Genomic DNA, 18,834 nt, shown 5'->3' with positions numbered 1-18,834 from the left:
ATTTATCCCGAATAAATAAGAAAACTGAATTCTACTACGATTAAATTGCCGTGAGTAAACCAACGGTCAAAGAAGCTTTTGTATAATCCCTTCCGCTAACGCTGGTCGGAAACAGAAACAACGGTAAGGTCTTTTCAATGGTGTTTTATTAACAACAATAAATACTGTCCATGGAAAACTTAGCAGGCGTGATTGCAAGTGTATGAAACACGTGATTTCGTTACTTTATAATTAATTACGATTCGTGTACGAAACAGTTAATTTGCGGCACTCGTTAAACAGGAGGAAAATCTGGTGCGAGGCCATTGTTGAGACGCCGGAAGCCATTGCGAAGCCGTCTCGAAATCCGACGAACTTGTCTCTGAAGAACCGGAGACGCGTCATGACGTTAAGAGAAGACCTTTTGTACGCTTTTGAAACACTGTTCTCGTGCATTGTATATTATTATTATTATTATTTTTTGTTTTTAGAAACACGCAGATAAATTAGTTTGAAGTAACGTGACCGTCGCACATATATTGTCTTTGAATTGGCGTGCTGTATCACCAGTTAGGACGTTTATTCTCCAGTCATCATCTCCATAAATTCTGAAACAGAAAGCCGTGGTTGTTCAATAATGCACTCTGTCCGAACGATTAATTTTCACGGTGAAATATTAAGGCTCGTCCAAACAATTGAAAGAGTAAAGTAACCAATCGATTCCGGAGGAATACCGGTATCGCAGGCTGCGTGCAACTATTTAAATAATAATGAAGATAATGGTATATTGATTTAATCGCAATATCTAGAAACATGGTCAAGCGCTTTATGCAAAGTTTCGATAGTGGGGCCATCAAAGCGTTAACAAGTAGCCGATTTAACGACGAGCTCTCCAAAACAAACAGAGGAAAAATAATAATCGTATTCGTATATGTAGTTGGTATTGGCAACGTTACACGGAAGATAAATTAATGTTGATACGCGGTGCAGTTTGCAGGTTGTTCGGCGTCGAGGAAGCAAAGACGAACGGGGAAACGCCAAGACTCGTTTAACGAAGTTGGATCGCGACGCGGGTGGTAGCTTGCGTAATTTAGAATCGCTAGAAAGTCAAATGCGCGTTTTGCGAGCACGGAAAACTTGGACACCTCTATGATTTAGTATCAAGAAGATTCTGAAAATAATAGTAACAGGCGGGCCACTGTTACTTAATAAATTACAAGTACGTATGACGGGTCTTACGACTTTTATGACAGGAGAAAATAACGATGAGTTTTATTACTCCATAAATTGTAGATGCGTACAACAGGTGTCTCGAGACTTCTTCGGTAGAAGAACATCAAAGAAAAACCCGTAAATGTAGTAAGCACCATAACGGAATAACCACAAGTTTGGTATGAATCCTTATTTTTAAAAATACCAAAGGATTCTGTGAGCAATTCCATTATTAAAACTACGTCCACGCGTAACTGTATGCCCCGCAACAAGCAACAGAAACGTTTCAAAGAAAATTTACCATCAAAATCAACGGTGCCGGATCCATCGGAATCGATCTCCTCAATCATGATATCCAATTCCTCGTCCGTGAGCTGGTCATCGAGTTCTCTCAGAATTTCGCGCAAACAGGTAGTCGGGATGTAGCCATTTCCTGGGAGGAAAACATATTCGATACAAGCTTTACAATTAGAATTAAATCATTATTTTTCTTTAGTACACTTTAAAAAGTGAGTTTAAAACAAATGTGATTACCGTTCCAAACATTTTAATTAAACTCATAATAACTTTATACTCTTCAATTTAGGCAATTTACCAAAGGAGTCGTTAATAATTTCGTTTGGCGAACGGAGGGGGGGGGGGGATGCAAGCGATAAAAGTTTGAGAAGCTGTAACTTATGAAACCGGTCCCCCTTGAGAATCAATTACGTCTCGATCGTGTAACGTGATTTATAGATCGAGGAGTGGGAGATGAAGGCATTTCGACCGTGCAGAACTAACGCATTAATACACGTCCGAAAGTCTTTGGCTTAATCGTAATTCACGAAGGCATTGTGACGAAACGCGGTCGATTCTTGGCCGTCGGCCCATCTAGGTCCGTGGGTTGCGAGACTTCTCGAATTCGGTCAGCTTTCATTCTCATGCGAAACGAGACGTCGTCGATGCTTTTACTACGTATTCCAAGAACTGGAGCTATTCCGGTACGACCGATATACATCTTTTCCTCGTTCTGGTCCCGCTCAGCTTTTTCTTCGCCTCGTTCTCCAGTTTATCGCCAACCAAACGTCGATGGCTAAATTTCTGTGCTCGTTTAATCTTTTATAATATTCAAGCTTCGATAAAATAACGTTAAATGACTCGTGACAGAATTTGAAACATTCAGAACGTCATGGTACTTTGAACTGAGATCCGTATACTAGTCTAATATCGTAAGGCAGAGGTTTAAGCAGTTTGCCTAGTTTAAAAGTAAAAGAAATTGTGTTTTTTTTTAGGTGGCTGAGGTCTTGAAAATATTATTTTGAAACGAGACAGACACCCAATCGAACCACTTGACCTTTGGCCGTGACCCGAGAAATGGATGAGAAAAAATGGAATGGAAAATATTGAAATGAATTGACAGAGAGTCCAAGAACTCACCTTCTTTGTCATAGAGTCTGAATGCTTCTCGAAGTTCCTTTTCCAGGGCTTCAGCGTCCTCCTCAACGATGAACTTCGCGGCCAATGTGACGAACTCTTCAAATTCGAGGCGTCCAGATTCTAGAAATTAATCTGATTATATTTCGCCCGACTGTGATCAGAATCGAGGCCCCCGATCAATGGTTAGTCTACACTTAAAATTTACAATTCTGTCCGACCAATGTCGGACCCATTCTACTTACTATCAGCATCTACTTCCTCGATCAGCTCGTCCAGGATCTTCTTGTTGAAGGGCTGGCCCATCAATCTGAGGATGTCCGCCACCATATCGGTGGGAATGCTCCCGCTCTTCTCCCTGTCGAAGCTGTCGAACGCTTTGCGAAGAACTGGAAACATAATCATAGCATTTTTCGAGATCTTCGAGGGATTACAATTGGAGGTACGCAAATGTTTCCATCGTTACAAGATGTTCACATAAATAGCCTTTCTTGATCCTGGGTATTCCCCCTTAACTGTCTACGTGAAAATACATATAATATTGTATTATTAATATCTTTTCAATAGGCAAAAATAGGCAAACGGGATTTGTTTCTTAATTTTAAGGATACTTTAAAGAAAAGATTTATCTTAGTTTCGTTCAGGCATAATAAGGCAAACTTACTAAATTGCCCATTGGAAATTTACTTTTTTATTCAAAATCGAGCTAATACTCTGGGCAATTATTAAACAATATTAAACATTTTTTTATCGATGCAATGTATAAAAAGCTATATAAGCAAACTTTTTGATAATTTTTATATGATGAGTTTGAACAGATATAAAAATATTACGAAATTAAACGGATGAGCGTTGACGACAATACTTAAATATACATATCAACTTATATTTAATAACGTTCAACTCATTTTACTTGTTTTCCATAAACTTTAGGGTATCGTTAAAGACGTAAAATAATTGATTTCGGTCATCTAAACAAAAGTTAAAACTCGATTTTTGTCCTGACGTAGCCCTAAGAGGAGGAAACGTGGGAACACGTGTGAGAAGTTCAAGGAAGAACGAAGAGGCTGGCAAGGCAGTGCTAAATAAATATTAGGAGAGAAAGGGGAATAGATAGTCAATCTAGAAATGAAAACGGCACGGCAAGATAAAGGTCTATGAAGGATTAAAGGGAGACGTAGAGAGTGAGAAATGTTATAAATTACTCGCGACTGGAGTTTCTTTTTTAATTGCTCGAACGTAAAGATTCTGGCGAAGGTAGAAGAATCGGTGGGAACGGATCTCGGTCCAACTTTCGTCGACACGTCGGGTTGAGAGTCTCCCGACGATACGGTTCAGATTTAGAATCCGATGTTAATGCCCTTCCGTACCCCCGCGATTCTGGCTCGAAGCACCGTTGGCCTGATGCACCATCGTTCATACTAGTTAGAACGTTTATTTATCGTTGTCGACTGGCGACGATCCGCGCGATGAAATTTTACGGTAATTTACGCGTTAACATATACGTTGACCGTTGGAAAAATATTGGACAGCAAACTATACCGTTCCAGACAGAAACGATTTAACGCGTAGGAGAACTTATCGAATTAATTCTCGTAAAGAAGCTCGTAAAAAAGCAGAATGTTCTTGCCGAATTCTACAAAGAAAATAACTTTTGGTCGCACGAGGAATTATTCTCGTCGTCCTCCAGGTAATCTTTCGATAACGAAGCAACAATTTTACAGATAATCAATGATTAGAGAAACGATGTCTAGTAATCGTAAAATTTTGACTCTTTTTTTTTTTTTTCTTTGCAGAATCATCGGGGGAACGTCGCAACAGACTTCTATTTTTCGATCGTCGAGTCGTTTCCCTCTGGAGAATCCTTCCTCTATTTTTACCGATCCGATTCCCGCGATCGAATCGTCACGCGATACGCGCTAACTCGGTTCCGTAGCTATACATAGCCACCCGCTGGCTGCCCTCGATCGAATCGATGCACAAATAAACTCTGGGAACGCGGCGTGTAGAAGCAGAGATAACTTATCCGGCCCCTCTCGTTCCTCGCTCTATTTTAATTTTTTTTTTTTTATTCGCGTTTGTCGTACCACGGTTTCGCTCTTGAAGCTAGATTTACGGAACCCTTTCGATTTCACGAGCCTCAGATTCCATACTCACGGTTACAGAACTCGTAAACATTGTTTGTTAGCAATTTGCGTCGAATTTGATCAATGCAATGCTATATGAATATGTATCCTAATTAAAACAAGTACCGTATTCTAATGTAATCCTCAACATGACGGGTTTCGATAAATCTAGCGTTACCGCGGTCCCAAAGATCCGATAACAGTGGTTTTTTTTTCTTTTCAGAAATTGATGCCTGGCGCAGCGAGAACAAAGCCGGCGTCTCCTCTGCGTTCTGCAAATCTCGAGACGAGAACGAACGTAAGACGATCGAGAAACTAAAGATAGTTGAGGCCGTAACGCGCCGCGAGATCTTCCGGAACGATTAAACGAGGTTCACATTGATGGAAGGGTCAAGAAGCAGAAAGGGAAGCGACGAGCGAGAAAGAGTGATACTAAATTTAGTTTGCGTCCAGTAAACACGATACCCGTTCGCTTTCGACGAATGTCGAGTGGATTAAAACACCCGGAAAGCCAAGAATGGCGCGAACAACGATCCGCCAAATACTGAACTCACTCTCTGTCGCGTAAATTTCGTTCTAAAAAAAAATGATTTCTCGCACCCGATTGGGAACGTTACGCCGACAGAGGCTCGACGACAGATCTATTGGCCGATGATACGATTTTGTCGGGCATTTTTTAAGACGTCGAAATAAAATGGCGAATCAGTAGCCAGCGACTATTTCGTATCTCCCGCGAAAGTGTAATCCGAACTGACTTGCCAACTCCAACGGTTCCTCGCGCTTGTAACGAGTATCTCTTTCCACCTATTAATTGTTCGTACTGGCATGAATCTTAAGTTTAAATATAGTCACGGTTTGGTAAACGCGATACAAGTTTCCCTCCGTTGATATTCGATCCTGGAGAGCAAGGAGGCGGATCGCGGGTCTTTTTTTAGCCCGCTAACGTCTCTGCGCCCGAATAGCGACTTTCTTCTCGTCGAAACGAACGGATACCGTACGAATTATCGGGAATTAATTACTCTTACGTACCAGCGATTTGTTCGGGGGGAAGTTCGTCGGCCTGTGAACACAAATACAATTTAAATTCGACGTCGTCTTCCAACGGTTTAACGTCGACGTTTCCGGCGAAATATTAATTCATTGATATTAATTATTCTTCCGTCGATGGTTATCCGTAGATGTTCAAGAATTATCGACGGTACTTTTTTGTTAATCCGATCGAGCAGACTCTCCCGAATACAAAATCGATCGGAGATACTTCCGTGCGTGTTAACATCGATTAAAGAATTAAAAAAAACGTGCAATTCGCAACCACGATCAAATATATTACTCTTGGTTACACGACTAGCAGATTTGCAATTTGATCGAAATGAGATAATAATCACGAGCTAAGGTTTCACAGTGCTCGGAACCAGCGATGGGATTTGGAACGCTTCGAGACAATAAAATGGTGGAAGAGTTTAATTACTTCGAAGCCTTGAAAGTCTTGAAAGTCTTAAAATTCTAAAGAATTTCCAAAGGTTTTATTCATTGAATAAATAAGCATTATTACTTTGGTCGTAGTTGTCGTTAATATATTTTTCTTATGTCATAAACATGTTTACAGATTTTCTTTGATTTATGAAATTGCACGGACAACAGTGATGCGTTTACTTAAAGTATTGAACATTCATTAAATCAACACTCGAAAGTTTCAAAACTTTCATGATTTACAAGAGTTTCTTAACATCGAATCTGTGTTGCAACACGATAAGATTCAAAGTCCCACCGCTGCTCGGAACTTAACGCAAGTAGAAATAACTGTGCATGGTCAGACGTCGAGCCACATTCTTTGTTCCGTCGGTTCGAGGAGTTTATTTAGAATCGTTCCACAAAATTCGGTAACTTGAACCGACCGAGCACGATTGGGGAAACCATACGAATCAAGGGGCTCCTCGAATCGACGGGAAGGAAGGAGGCTCGACGAAGGTTCGCCATCTAAGTAACAATCACGTTTCCAGGACCTCGCATCTCTGGAACAACAACAATTTCCACCCGCGATCTCGGCCGATTTCGATCACCGGTTAAGGCTGCAATCACTGTGCACGATACAGGGTCAGAAACAATGTGTGAGACATAAATCACAGACGAGACATTGCGGCGACCAGTGTGAAAGAGAAAAAAAAAATGGAAAATAAATGTGCGAGAGAGAACAGAGAAACGAGAACGGTGGATGCAGGCATTCCTTGGCGCAAACGGGCGAACCATACTTTTTTTCACTCGACGTGAGCGAAATTGTTTTATGAGTGAGTAAATCTAGCGTTAACGGAACGAATAATTCAATTATTAAATTACATTTACATTTTGTCGCGTATCTAGGAGCTATCAACGATGGAACAAATTATGGAACTCTGTACGAAAGTATGGTTTCGCCCGACTTTGGCGCTGTAGAGAGGAAAAACGACAGCCAAATAGATAACAGAAAGACAGAGAGTGAGGCGAGGCAAGACTACGTAGTTGAAGATGAAAAGAGAAAAAAATTAAAAAAAAAAAAAAAACTATTACACTAAGTAAGTATAAAGTAAACAGTAGGAAAACGTGTATGTTTACCAGGGCGACGACTTACGATATCATCAATAGAACATACCATGGTGGCGCGGTCTTTTTTACTTATAAACGTTTACTTTAAAACACTGTGTATACTACTGATACGGGAGGGAGGGTGTCGTCGTGTTCGCGTACAGGACGACTTGACTCGCGATGAGTGAGAGATTCTCGTCGTGGTTTTTACGTATGGTGGAGGTTTTGGCTGTCCGTCGAGCACTGTCACGAGCAACGGCAACCGTTGCGGTAATATTCGAATAGGAGGATATAGCGGTTGCGTGCCGGTCCCGGACCGCACCCCGCGACCTCCAGCCAATCCTGAGCTCTCCTGCTCTTCGCTTCGCTACTCGTAGCGGGCCTTAAGCTTTTGGAAAGGCGCTTGCCGCTATTTCTGGGATGCAGACGGTGCCGCGAGGCTCGAAATCAGGGCCGTCTTTTAGTTTTCGCCTTCCAGATCGTCCCCCTCCCCTTCCTCAGAACTCTGCGGAATTACAATCTAATTAATTACAATGCAATTGCAAAACGATTACATTTAAGTCCGTAATTCAGATCTTTCGTTCAATTAAATTGTTAGATTTGGTCGAGGCTCAATTCTACAAAATTCACAATACTCATATTTGTGTCTTACCACGCCGATACCCCTGTATTTTCTTATTATCATAATTGCGAATACAGTCGCGGTTTGGGTTGTTGACCCTCAAGAAACGTCGTACGATTGCCGGTTTGTTCTTCGTTGATAGACAAGTGAGACTTGCTATTCTAACTGTTTCGATCATAAAATCCTGTTGGACAAACTGATCTGCAAAAATGTTTTTAAAATTATTTTTATGCGCCCGCTGTTGTTTGTTTCAGGGATTCGATACCGGAAACCAAAATAAATACAGGTATTATTTAAAACGGGCAAAGAAAGGACTGCGTTGTATAATATATTAAAGTACTCGACGGACCGTCCTTTTCCGTGTCTCCATTCGAGATTTCGTCAGCAAGGTCAAGTTTCTCGAAGACTATCAAAGAAATGTAGGTGGTTCAATGGATAGTTGCCAGTAAAGTGTCTTTTCCGGTCTGGACACAGATTTAGGAAAAGAATAAACAAACAGCTTCTTGTGTCTCTCCTTTTCACTATCATTATTTTTCCTAAATTCGAGGATTGTATTTTCGAGATATACTTCTATAAAAAGACATTTTATTACGCCTGTTAAAGTTTATCACCGTAAACTGTTCAGTACCATAAACTGTAGGCTTATATTAAATCACAATCGGTAGAATGAAACACGCGGTTGCGTAATTGATGGAATTAGTTTGGCCCTCGTAAAAAAGTACATAAACGTCGTCTGAATATGCGACTACACTAACAATAATATTAAATTATTTTTATCCAAGATTGTAGGACATTGCGTGCGATCAATTTTTGTTTAAAACGTCTGTAAAGTCCATAAAAATAATTCAGTAAACTTTTAAGTGGTATAACTCTTGAACTGGGCATAAATGATAGTACAATAATTTTTTAAGTGCCGTCTAATTTTGTCTTGTGATATTTTTTTTGTAGCTCTAATCGACTTTCCCTATACAAGAATATCAAATCGCCTCTTCTAAATCGAGGATCGACGACTGGAGAGATAATATGGTTATTACAAACGCAACATTGTAATACAGAGGGCTAACGTGGTTCCTCCGTGAGAATCACCGAGGTAATGTCTGGAAGTGGATTAACGTTTTTGGAGAAGGTCCAAACTACACGTGCTTAAGTGCCACACGGTACAATAAACGTTGTAAACCATTATTTATCGACTATTCGAGACATTTAGTCCAGTGGAAATCCCGAGATTCTTGGTAGACTACGACTCCCAATGTTCTCTGCGTAATAATCAAAGAAAATCGTCTAGATTATACGAATATCATGCGGGGATATATCAAACGAGGAAAATGATAGGTCTTTGCCAAATGCACACGTACGATCGCACCAATGAAAATTCCTTGTAATACGAAAACCCACAAAATGATTATCTTTATTGCCTGTCGCGACTTGCACTTTTCTTTTTTCATTTCTCTTTTGAATGGCGCTACGTATGGTAAACGGAGCATTATGCACGAATTCGTTAATTACGCCAAAAGGTATTCAACGTTTTTAAAATAATCTATAATAGGTTGGTATCGTTTAAGTAAATGTTTGTATTTTCACTACTGCACAGGAATAGAATGCACAATTTGGCGAGGGATTTTCCTTCGGCGCGCTATACGCTGGCAAGGCTCCAATTTAAACAAGCAAATAAAGCATTAGAATGACCCGCGTTGGACTGTTTATAATGGATTACAATCTGCGATTCACTATAATTCGTCATTCGCACTAAAGCCCGGTTTAATTGATTCGTATTAAAATTATCAGCTACCCGCGGTGGTTGATATAGTCGTTCGCCAGAATGATGAATTTTTCAACCGTGAAACGTTCGATAATAAGCGTAATCCGTTGATTTCTCGATCGCATATTATAGGAAGATTGACAAAAGCAGCAAACTTTTTCTTACAAACTTCTAATCGCCGTTTAACGGCGTATTTCTCGAGGCTGGTACTCTCAGAATAAAAATATATTACGATAATTGTTTCGTTTACAATGTAAAGGAATTAAATAATACAATTAAAATTACTATAAATAAAGATGATTTTATTACATGTACGCATTCACTCGTATCAAAAGGTCAATTACAGAGTCTCGCAAAATCATCTAGCATAATAAACAATTAATGTCACACATCCCCAAAATTGCATACATTATTGAGAACCAGTCGATAACAGTGCTAGAAGCGCGCTCGTCGCACCGACGGAGAATATATAATTAACGGCTGGAGTGAATGTCTTTAGAATGTAGAACGAAGACACAATTACAAGCGCTAAGAACAAGGCATTATTGTAGAAGATAGAGAAGGTTGTTGCTTCGTAATCGGCCACCTCATTTTTCTTCCACAGAATCCTATAAAAATTTGAACGCGTTACATCGCGATTACCGTTACTCCGAAATATCTGACACGTCGAAATTACCTTTCGTCCTTTTCTTTTTTGCTCATCTTCTTATCTTCCACCAATTTTCTGCTCATTTCCTTTGTTACAGCATCCTCTCTCTTTACTGCGATCTACAACGAGACACGCTTTGCATTAAGGAATTGAAAAAACGCGGGGACAGCGAGGTCAGGGGCGCACAATTTACAATACCTTGTGTTTCAGGACAAATTTGGTATTTTTATACGCGAGCGCTAGAGCGTACGTACTGGTTAACGTGACTAAAACAAAGGAAATCAAGTTTGCGTATATGTCGATCAGGTGAATCCTCCAGAAAAGCCCTGTAAGAGAACGAGAGAGGTTAACTCTATATACGCTCCATTCTCTTCGTAACAATCTACTCGTTTTCAAATCCATGATACAAACATACATTGAAATTTCCCAGAAATCGCACGAACGTTAACACAATAACGATAAATCGTATATTTATTAACGGTTCCGGCTCCTTTACTTACAGATGGGAATCGCGGAGACGATGAAAGCGTTGCCGTAGAACAACGCCGAGGATTTAGTTGATACGTTTCGCGAGAAGTCCTGGAGAAGCAGCTCCTCCTCCTTCGTAAACGCTTTCGACTTTCCTGACATTTTTCGTGCCGTTTTCTTAGATAGGGGTTACCTTCAAAATAACGAATTGTCACACGAAGTTCCACGCATACGAATTGTAAACCTTACACTGCCGACTCAACGCGTTTGCGCAAAGGCAAACGGTGTGGAGGGCCCATGTGACAACGTGTCCGTAGAAACGTCATTTCGATGGTGTGTTGCACAGTTATACGCGCATGCGCATTGAAAATGTTACCGGATAGACTCTATCCGATAGAGTGCCTCCAGTCGAGTAAAAATCGAATACATTGGGTGGCCTGTGGATAAGACGATCTGGAGTCGTACATCTTCATCATACCTGGGCCCTCATGTACTTACTGATACCACCTGATACTTTCGTAAAAGTATCGAACAGGCATCGATTCTTCTTGATAACCTGCTAGGATGCATTACCGACCAGATGTGCCAGAGGTGCACCGAACATTATGCCAGATCACGCGTACGTAAGCTCGTAGAGTTTTGGAAAATTATTAAAGCTTTGTATAATGTAAATCTATGGCAATAAATGATATAATTTCAAAGAATTTTATGTGTTCTCATCATTTTTACCTTTCTTTTCCTCTCCCCATTATTCCCTTAGCTATAAGATACATGCCACCTCTTCGCAAGACCGCCAGCATTTTGAAAATGTTCCGGACACTTTGGAAATCCGGATGGCAAAACGCCCAAGTTTTTCGTGGAATAATTTATTATTTTCAACGCTAGATGGCGCTTATTTACCGACCTTAAACCCTCTGGTGCTAAAACGCCCAAGTTTGTCGAGAAATCCATCTAGCGTGGACGATACGAACTATTCCACGACAAACTTGGGCGTTTTAGCACCAGGGGGCCTGAGGTCGGTAAATAAGCGCCATCTAGCGTTGGAGGTAACGAACTATTCCACGACAAACTTGGACGTTTTAGCACCAGAGGGTTTGAGGACGGTAAATAAGCGCCATCTAGCGTTAAAAATAACAAATTATTCCAGGCAAACTTGGGCGATTTGCCATCCGAATTTCCAAAGTGCCCGGAACATTTTCAAAGTGCTGGCGGCCTTGCGAAGAGGTGGCATGTATCTTATAGCTAAGGGAATAATGGGGAGAGGAAAAGAAAGGTAAAAATGATGAGAACACATAGAATTCTTTGAAATTATGTCATTTATTGTCATAGATTTACATTATACGAAGCTTTAATAATTTTCCGAAACTCTACGAGCTCACGTACGCGTGATCTGGCATAATGTTCGGTGCACCTCTGGCACATCTGGTCGGTAATACATCCTAGCAGGGTATCAAGAAGAATCGATGCCTGTTCGATACTTTTACGAAAGTATCAGGTGGTATCAGTAAGTACATGAGGGCCCAGGTATGATGAAGATGTACGACTCCAGGACGTCTTTCCTCCTCGGATGCTCCAGGTGGAATGCAAATTTTCAGCAACGATTCTATTTATACCTTTTATAAAAGATAGCAAAATGGCGGGAAAAGTCCCATCAACGTTTCGACAGTTAATTTGACTGTTTGTTTTTTACGAAATATACTTTTATAGTAATAACTGTATCGCTACTTTTTGTACATATAAACAAAATAAATAAAACTGTAACCTTGTCATCGTGAAACTTTTTTACCATTTCAACTTAGACGTATAGTTTATAGGATGTTTAAATCGAATTACATAACTATTGATCGTAAATAAAAGCACACACATAAATAGAAATATTTTATTTAAAATGACGCTCGTTCGACGTTTATGTGTAAGTTGATTTTATACGAATAATGTAACTTGTAGACATATCTAACATACGTGGACAAAAAAATAGAAATTTCCTCGAATTCGCCAGAAATTTTTGGAATTCCGGCGAGGAGCTAATGATACGTTTTCGTATAGACATTTTGTTTAATCGAAATTTACTATTTTCCCTGTAATTATCGAAAGATACTAGATCATTTCTCCTGTATTCTGAATCCTCGAACCCAGGATATTTTGTCAACAAGTTACAAGTATATTTTAGTTGCTGATTATAGAAATAACAATACAGCTCATAGTTATTGAACAGCAACATTGTATAATTACTAAAAATCATTTTGCTTTGTTCAATATTTCCCTTCAAACCAGAATCGTTTTCTTCCCCTTCATAATTAAACTTCCTCTGCAAATGCTTCGATTTTATTTTGTATTTTGCGATCAATTCGGATTGGAATGTACAGCGATTGCTTTTGTTCATTATCATTCTATCAAAAGCATAATCTGTATAACTGCTTGCAATAGCTTTCAAATACATACCAGTCGAATAGACATTGTGTATTCTGTGGAAACTCATGTAAATTAAAATACAGGAACTTTGAACAAAGCAGATTCTTACTTACATATTATTCCATATTTTTATGTATTTTCTTATATGCTCGCGTATGCATATGATAATTATCATACAGCACACAAACACAAGGGCATAAATATGTTTAAGCATAGCTTTCACTGTCAGCATCGTTCTGCATAAAGTACAATTTCTTGCTGTAATGTGTAAAACATTTTCCATTGTTTCTGTCCTTGTCGTAATGTTATACGCAATTTCGGGACTCCAATTTCGTTGATAAAATAATGTAGCTAAATAAAATTCATAAATTACATGCATATATTTTACAATTCTATATATGGAATTTACCTTTTTCTATCAAAATATCCAAGTCATACATATTACTCGTACACAAAGCCATCCATAATACGAATCCCCAAAGAAACAAAATATTCCACGATATATAACGCGATCTTTTTCGCCTAAATAATTTTAAGTACTGACTAAGCATTGCACGAGCAATATTATTTAAAAATCTCTATCTTTCTCATTGGTAAATAATTATTTATCGACATTTTTTTCGAACGAGAATCACAAATGTTCGGTAAAAATAAATTTTGCGATGATAGGTCAATGACAAATCGAAATGTTACATTAAAAAAAAGAAGACAATCTACGATGGTCATTACAGCAACAATTTCACGTATGTTTCGTTGCGTCATTTATTAAATGTCGGTAGTTTAAAATTCAAAACAAGGACACAAATTAGTATTATGACAAACGTCTTAAGTATATTGAATACAATTTGGAATGTGCAGCATCTCAACAAGACTCGATACTTTGAATCGGCAGCTCATGATTATTTCAAAATTACAAAATATGGATAAGGAATTTGATGGACGTCCACATATAGCTCATTGCAAAAAGGTGAATACAGGGTGTTCGGCCACACCTGGGAAAAATTTTAATGGAGGATTCTAGAGGCCAAAATAAGACGAAAATCAAGAATACCAGTTTGTTGATGAAGGCTTCGTTAAAAAGTTATTAACAATTAAATTCAAAAATTTCAAATTGTTCTGGAAAAATTATTTTCGATCGTGGGGGTCAATTACAATCATTTATGGTCAACAGACATACCCCCGAAATCCTACCCACTTTCTAGAAAAAAATTCGTGAATGTGCTGAAAGTTTTGAGTGAAAAAAAAGATTTTCGAATCGTCTTGAAAAAATTATTTTTAGTTGCAGGGGTCAATTGCAAACATTTTTGGTCATTACATATACCCCCGAAATCCTACTCAGTTTCGAGAAAAAAATTCCTTACCGAAAATCTTATTAAATGCCTTTTTTCGACGAAAAAAAAAATTTCAAATCGTTTTGAAAAAATTATTTTTTGTTGCGGGGGTCAATTACAATAATTTTTGGTGAATAGACATACCCCCGAAATCTTGCACATTTTCGAGAAAAAAATTAAATACGGGCGGAACTTTAAACGTTAATAACTTTTTAATGAAGCCTCCATCAACAAATTGGTATTCTTGATTTTCGTCTAATTTTGGCCTCTAGAATCCCCTATTAAAATTTTTCCCAGGGGTGGCCGAACACCCTGTATAATAAATCATACGTTATTCATTCATGAAAAAGTGCATAATGCGTGAAAAATAATATATTTTTTCCAGTGTAACATGCAGAATTTTAATAAACTTTGTCATTGCGCATATCACATTTCGTCTTTAAAAGAACAGTGTGATGGACTAAACTATGTCGAAGAATGTATTTCGTGCGATAATGCTAGAAGAAATGTGCCGTGCAATGCAAGAACGTGCAAAATGCATAAGAAATTTGTTTGTAGAAATACTCGATTGGACGAAGGTGCCTCGATACTATCGGCTTATTTAACAAATATAATGAATGTTACTAATAAAAAATTTTCGTTTAGTTCAGACAGATTCAATGGACGATGAGCAAGCATTAAAAACTGGCAATGCTCGCACGAAAGGCGATAAAATTAGGCAAGATCCTCTACCGACTAGAGAGAAACAAAAATCTGATAAAACGAACTCAAGTTTACACCTACTTAAACCTTACACTAAAGATAAGAAAATGGATACATTTGAAGAGAGGAATGAACAAACTATTCCTACAAAAGATAATTTTCACATTGAATTAGGTACAAATACTTCAAACATAAATAATGCACAACTCGAAACAATAGCAAAAGGAGGAAAAGTTCAAACTGTAGTAGATCAAAATGTTATGCAAGAAATGAACGAATTAAAAGAGGTTTACAGCACTCAAGATATTCCTATCAAGGACAAGAAAATGATTGAAAGAATTCAAAAGGTTTTACAGGAATGGAAATATTTTTCTTATACTTGAATTACATTCACATAATACATAATTTGCAGGATCTTTTAAACGAAAGGAAACGCACAGAAGAACTTGAAAAGAAATTAGAATCGTTAACTTGCAGCATAAATTGTCTAAAAGAAGACAGCGAGCAAAAAGCAGCTTGTTTAAAAGGTGCGTTAGAAATGGCCGAGGAACAAACTAAATTTGCAATGGATTTGGTGAAACGATCAAAAGATCAAACGGATATAATTGAAACAGATAGAAATGAGCTATTAAGCGAAATCGCGAAATTACAAGTATGTATACGAGAAGAAGTAATTTTCATTAATATAAGAATAATTATTATTTCAGCAACAGATGGTCGAAGCTACACACGCGAATACAACGTTGACGCAAGAGCGGGATACTTTAAAAAACAGATTGGAATCCTTGACGGAAGATGAATTTAAACGGTAATTTTTTTAATTCTTATTCAATCGTCTGTCCTTATATCTTCAAAGTATAATCTAAAAATCGCTTCAGATATTAAAAACATGCTTCAATCGTACAAGGTGCGAAGAAGTTGAGCAAGAGGTAAATAGAATGAAATGCGCAATAAAAGTAAAAGAAAATGCTTTAAACGAGGTAAAGGCAAAATTCATGGATATGATCATGGAACTTATGAACGTGATTAAGATACAAAAAAGAAGGATAAGCGAAGTAACAGATATATGTAATAATCAACAACATGTAATATACGAGAAGGACGAGCAATTATCTCAAAAAGTAAAGTATCAAATAACAAAATAAAAACAAATTTAATATTAACACGCAACGCGTCTGCAGATTACAGAATTATTAGAAGTACAAAACATGTTATCGTCAAGTAGTAGCACCTGTAAAGAAATGGAAGAGCAAGTAGAACATTTAAGACAGTGCTTGTGTGAAGAAACAAGTGCTTGTGATTGTTTGAAACAGGAATTAGAAGTTTTTAAAGAAAATCATTCATCCGAGATGAGGATAAAAGAAAAGATCGTAGACGAGCAAAACAAAACTATTTCAAGACAAAGAAAGGTAATTTATTTTGAGTTTAAATCAAACTATCAGAGAGCAGCAAATGAACATCTATTTTTGTTAGTTATTGCACGATAGCGAAAAAATGGTCCAACAAGTGGCTTCCGAATTTGATCAACTTAAGGAAGAACTGTGCGAAGAAAAGCAGAAAAATAAATTTCTGCAAATAACACTGGACAAGACTGATAATGAATTAAACAATGCTTATTCGTTGGAATGTAAAAAGTGCAGAATCTTGAAGTCTAAAATAGATTGTTTAAAGACAGAGAAACAAAGAGCTCTAACAATCGCGAAATTTGCTTACCAAAAATTAAATCAATCCATGAAAGAATATCAGAAGCAGCTTTTTTGTAAAGAGGAGCAGTACAGACGCATGACATTAATAGTCGACAAAAAAGAAAAGGAGATAAGATGTTTAAAGACTCAAATATATCAAAATAGCTTAAAACCTATTAAGGAAATGAACAGTTGTACCCTATAACATCCGTACTATGAAATTTAATTATAGTAATTGTTTATGTTCACAAAATGTGTTACAACAAAGATTTAAGAAATTTGAATTGGGTGGAATTATGTCAATGAATACGTATATAATAATAAGTATTGTATATTATAATATGAATTATCTACTATGGACTTTACAGAAAACACATTATACATACAGATTTACATTGTAAATACAATTATATTCAAGAAACTTAAATACAATCTTTCAACAACCACTGGTATGTAAATTACTTAAATCTCAATGTAGCTACTCTTACCTTAAACTCGAGAATCAGTAACTTAATGTTTTTCTTGTACCACATAATGTTATAATCAAAGTGACTTTTCCAGTTTTTGTCCAAGAAGTATTTGTAAAATACAGACATGTCATCCGCAGTGAACGACGTCTTTCCGTGCGATTTCAGGAGCTCTTGAAATTGCTTGCGTTCCTGCGGTACATTCGAAATTCTAAAATTTCCAACCTTGTTTTTTATAACAACATTACGTAAAAACTACGGAGCCATACCTCTATGAAGCTGGTATTGTGTTTCGTCCAAAAATTTTGATTCCACAATTGAGTATCCTCCCTCGCTTTCCTGTACTCCTCTTCGAAGTGAGACTCATTTTTGCGCCTCGCAAACTTTACTGGTCTCAAATTTGAAATCGGATCGGGTGGTCCGATTGTATCAGTTTTTAGGTTAGAGGATGTTTTCTAAAAATTCGAGATGTACGCGTGATCGATGAAACATCTCATGACTTAATAAATGAACGACTTACTGTGCTGAACGACCGAATTACATTGTTACAAAGCTTCAATTGCGTGTAAGTACATGCCCGAGCCATTTCGTAAACATTCACATGTTTCAAAAGATCATACGTTCCAAATAGATCCCATGATTTTGAGCGTGTAACGACATGTTAACCCAGTGTGGTCAGATCTGACTTAATTGAGTGCATCGACGTCGACATTAGAAACGACGAACATATCTTACCGCACGAGCCACATGTTACGCTAGGTCAGCACCTCATGCAACTTCGTGATATGTATAGCTATATGTATAGCTATAACTCGAAACGTAAAAATGCCTGGACCGTCGAGATTCGAAATTGTATGCCGCAAAGACGGACTTCGGCTGTTCAAGAGCAAGGAGAAAAGGCTCCCATTCACGTTTATCGAATTCCCGAAGTTGCATGAGGTGCTGACCTAGCGTAACATGCGGCTTTTGCGGTAAGCTATATTCGTCGTTTCTAATGTCGACGTCGATGCACTCAATTAAGCCAGTTCTGGCCACACTGTGTCACCCTATGTATCCAAGAGTAGCGTTGGACATAGGTCATGTGATGTGGATTTATTCAATATTCACGAGTAACGAATAAACAAGTTCAGTTTGTAAGTAAACAATAAATTAGAATTATTCGTTATTTTTTATTTCTTATTCGAAGTTTGCAAATGAAAAAAAATTTTAGAGGTCAAAATAAAGCAAAAATCAAGAATATCAATTTGTCGATGGAGACTTCGTTAGAAAGTTATTAAAAAATTTCAAATCATTCGCGGGAAAAATTATTTTCGGTTGTGGGTGTCAATTACAGTTATAACGAAAAAAACATAATTTATTATGATGAATCCAGAAGTAGTTCAAAATAAACGTACCGACTAATTTTGTAAATGGTGTACACTTTAAATAATCTAGTGATATAATCTTACTG

General features: G+C 37.8%; 4 protein-coding genes and 1 long non-coding RNA gene across 9 annotated transcripts; 2 read left to right on the top strand and 3 right to left on the bottom strand.

The window, feature by feature from the left end:
• Positions 1–128: 128 nt before the first annotated feature.
• Positions 129–7,643, bottom strand: Tpnci (troponin C type I). Of its 2 annotated transcripts, none has more exons than XM_076778865.1 (6): positions 7,336–7,643; positions 5,760–5,790; positions 2,850–2,993; positions 2,608–2,727; positions 1,493–1,624; positions 129–587 (listed from the first exon to the last, which is right to left on the bottom strand). In XM_076778865.1, exons 1-6 carry the CDS (start codon positions 7,357–7,359, stop codon positions 559–561), a joined length of 480 nt encoding a protein of 159 aa, XP_076634980.1. In that variant the 5' UTR covers positions 7,360–7,643; the 3' UTR covers positions 129–558. The 2 variants fall into 2 exon arrangements, with proteins under 2 accessions (XP_076634980.1, XP_076634982.1); XM_076778867.1 differs by having other exon boundaries at positions 7,357–7,613.
• LOC143348550 (uncharacterized) lies at positions 2,990–9,980 on the top strand. Of its 2 annotated transcripts, XR_013080786.1 has the most exons (3): positions 2,990–4,294; positions 4,401–7,279; positions 8,166–9,980. It is a non-coding gene; the product is annotated as an uncharacterized LOC143348550 (long non-coding RNA). The 2 variants fall into 2 exon arrangements; XR_013080785.1 differs by having other exon boundaries at positions 2,990–7,279.
• On the bottom strand, positions 9,952–11,074 carry LOC143348548 (translocon-associated protein subunit gamma). Its single transcript, XM_076778864.1, has 4 exons — positions 10,820–11,074; positions 10,518–10,645; positions 10,347–10,438; positions 9,952–10,278 (listed from the first exon to the last, which is right to left on the bottom strand). The coding sequence occupies exons 1-4, from the start codon at positions 10,947–10,949 to the stop codon at positions 10,080–10,082; spliced, it is 549 nt and encodes a 182-aa protein (XP_076634979.1). The 5' UTR covers positions 10,950–11,074; the 3' UTR covers positions 9,952–10,079.
• A 2,327-nt stretch (positions 11,075–13,401) lies between these two features.
• On the bottom strand, positions 13,402–18,104 carry Coa8 (Cytochrome c oxidase assembly factor 8). 3 transcript variants are annotated; one of them, XM_076777572.1, is made up of 4 exons: positions 17,905–18,104; positions 17,654–17,839; positions 17,406–17,576; positions 13,402–13,550 (listed from the first exon to the last, which is right to left on the bottom strand). In XM_076777572.1, exons 1-4 carry the CDS (start codon positions 17,968–17,970, stop codon positions 13,425–13,427), a joined length of 549 nt encoding a protein of 182 aa, XP_076633687.1. In that variant the 5' UTR covers positions 17,971–18,104; the 3' UTR covers positions 13,402–13,424. The 3 variants fall into 3 exon arrangements, with proteins under 3 accessions (XP_076633687.1, XP_076633689.1, XP_076633688.1); XM_076777574.1 differs by having other exon boundaries at positions 13,410–13,457; positions 17,905–18,097; XM_076777573.1 differs by lacking the exon at positions 13,402–13,550 and adding an exon at positions 14,906–16,463 and having other exon boundaries at positions 17,905–18,100.
• Positions 14,998–16,230, top strand: LOC143348150 (uncharacterized). The gene is made up of 5 exons (XM_076778055.1): positions 14,998–15,058; positions 15,176–15,579; positions 15,645–15,884; positions 15,940–16,040; positions 16,111–16,230. The coding sequence occupies exons 1-5, from the start codon at positions 14,998–15,000 to the stop codon at positions 16,115–16,117; spliced, it is 813 nt and encodes a 270-aa protein (XP_076634170.1). The 3' UTR covers positions 16,118–16,230.
• Positions 18,105–18,834: the final 730 nt, after the last annotated feature.

Source organism: Colletes latitarsis, chromosome 11, assembly GCF_051014445.1.
Source record: "Colletes latitarsis isolate SP2378_abdomen chromosome 11, iyColLati1, whole genome shotgun sequence".
Lineage (NCBI taxonomy): Eukaryota > Metazoa > Arthropoda > Insecta > Hymenoptera > Colletidae > Colletes > Colletes latitarsis.
This window is presented reverse-complemented; position numbering and strand designations above follow the sequence as displayed.

Excerpts from the sequence above, each read along its gene's own strand:
- Tpnci (XM_076778865.1), bottom strand. The coding sequence starts at position 7,359 with ATGGTATGTTCTATTGATGATATC. Across the intron at positions 5,791-7,335 it reads TATGTTCTATTGATGATATC|GCCGACGAACTTCCCCCCGA; the intron begins GTAAGTCGTCGC and ends TTGTGTTCACAG. Across the intron at positions 2,728-2,849 it reads CGAGGAAGTAGATGCTGATA|AATCTGGACGCCTCGAATTT; the intron begins GTAAGTAGAATG and ends ATTAATTTCTAG.
- LOC143348548 (XM_076778864.1), bottom strand. The coding sequence starts at position 10,949 with ATGTCAGGAAAGTCGAAAGCGTTTACGAAGGAGGAGGAGCTGCTTCTC. Across the intron at positions 10,646-10,819 it reads CGTCTCCGCGATTCCCATCT|GGCTTTTCTGGAGGATTCAC; the intron begins GTAAGTAAAGGA and ends GTTCTCTTACAG. Across the intron at positions 10,439-10,517 it reads AATTTGTCCTGAAACACAAG|ATCGCAGTAAAGAGAGAGGA; the intron begins GTATTGTAAATT and ends GTCTCGTTGTAG.
- LOC143348150 (XM_076778055.1), top strand. The coding sequence starts at position 14,998 with ATGTCGAAGAATGTATTTCGTGCGATAATGCTAGAAGAAATGTGCCGT. Across the intron at positions 15,580-15,644 it reads TGATTGAAAGAATTCAAAAG|GATCTTTTAAACGAAAGGAA; the intron begins GTTTTACAGGAA and ends CATAATTTGCAG. Across the intron at positions 15,885-15,939 it reads GCGAAATCGCGAAATTACAA|CAACAGATGGTCGAAGCTAC; the intron begins GTATGTATACGA and ends TTATTATTTCAG.
- Coa8 (XM_076777572.1), bottom strand. The coding sequence starts at position 17,970 with ATGGCTCGGGCATGTACTTACACGCAATTGAAGCTTTGTAACAATGTA. Across the intron at positions 17,577-17,653 it reads ACAATACCAGCTTCATAGAG|GAACGCAAGCAATTTCAAGA; the intron begins GTATGGCTCCGT and ends AATGTACCGCAG. Across the intron at positions 13,551-17,405 it reads TACTGATTCTCGAGTTTAAG|CTACATTATTTTATCAACGA; the intron begins GTAAGAGTAGCT and ends AATTTTATTTAG.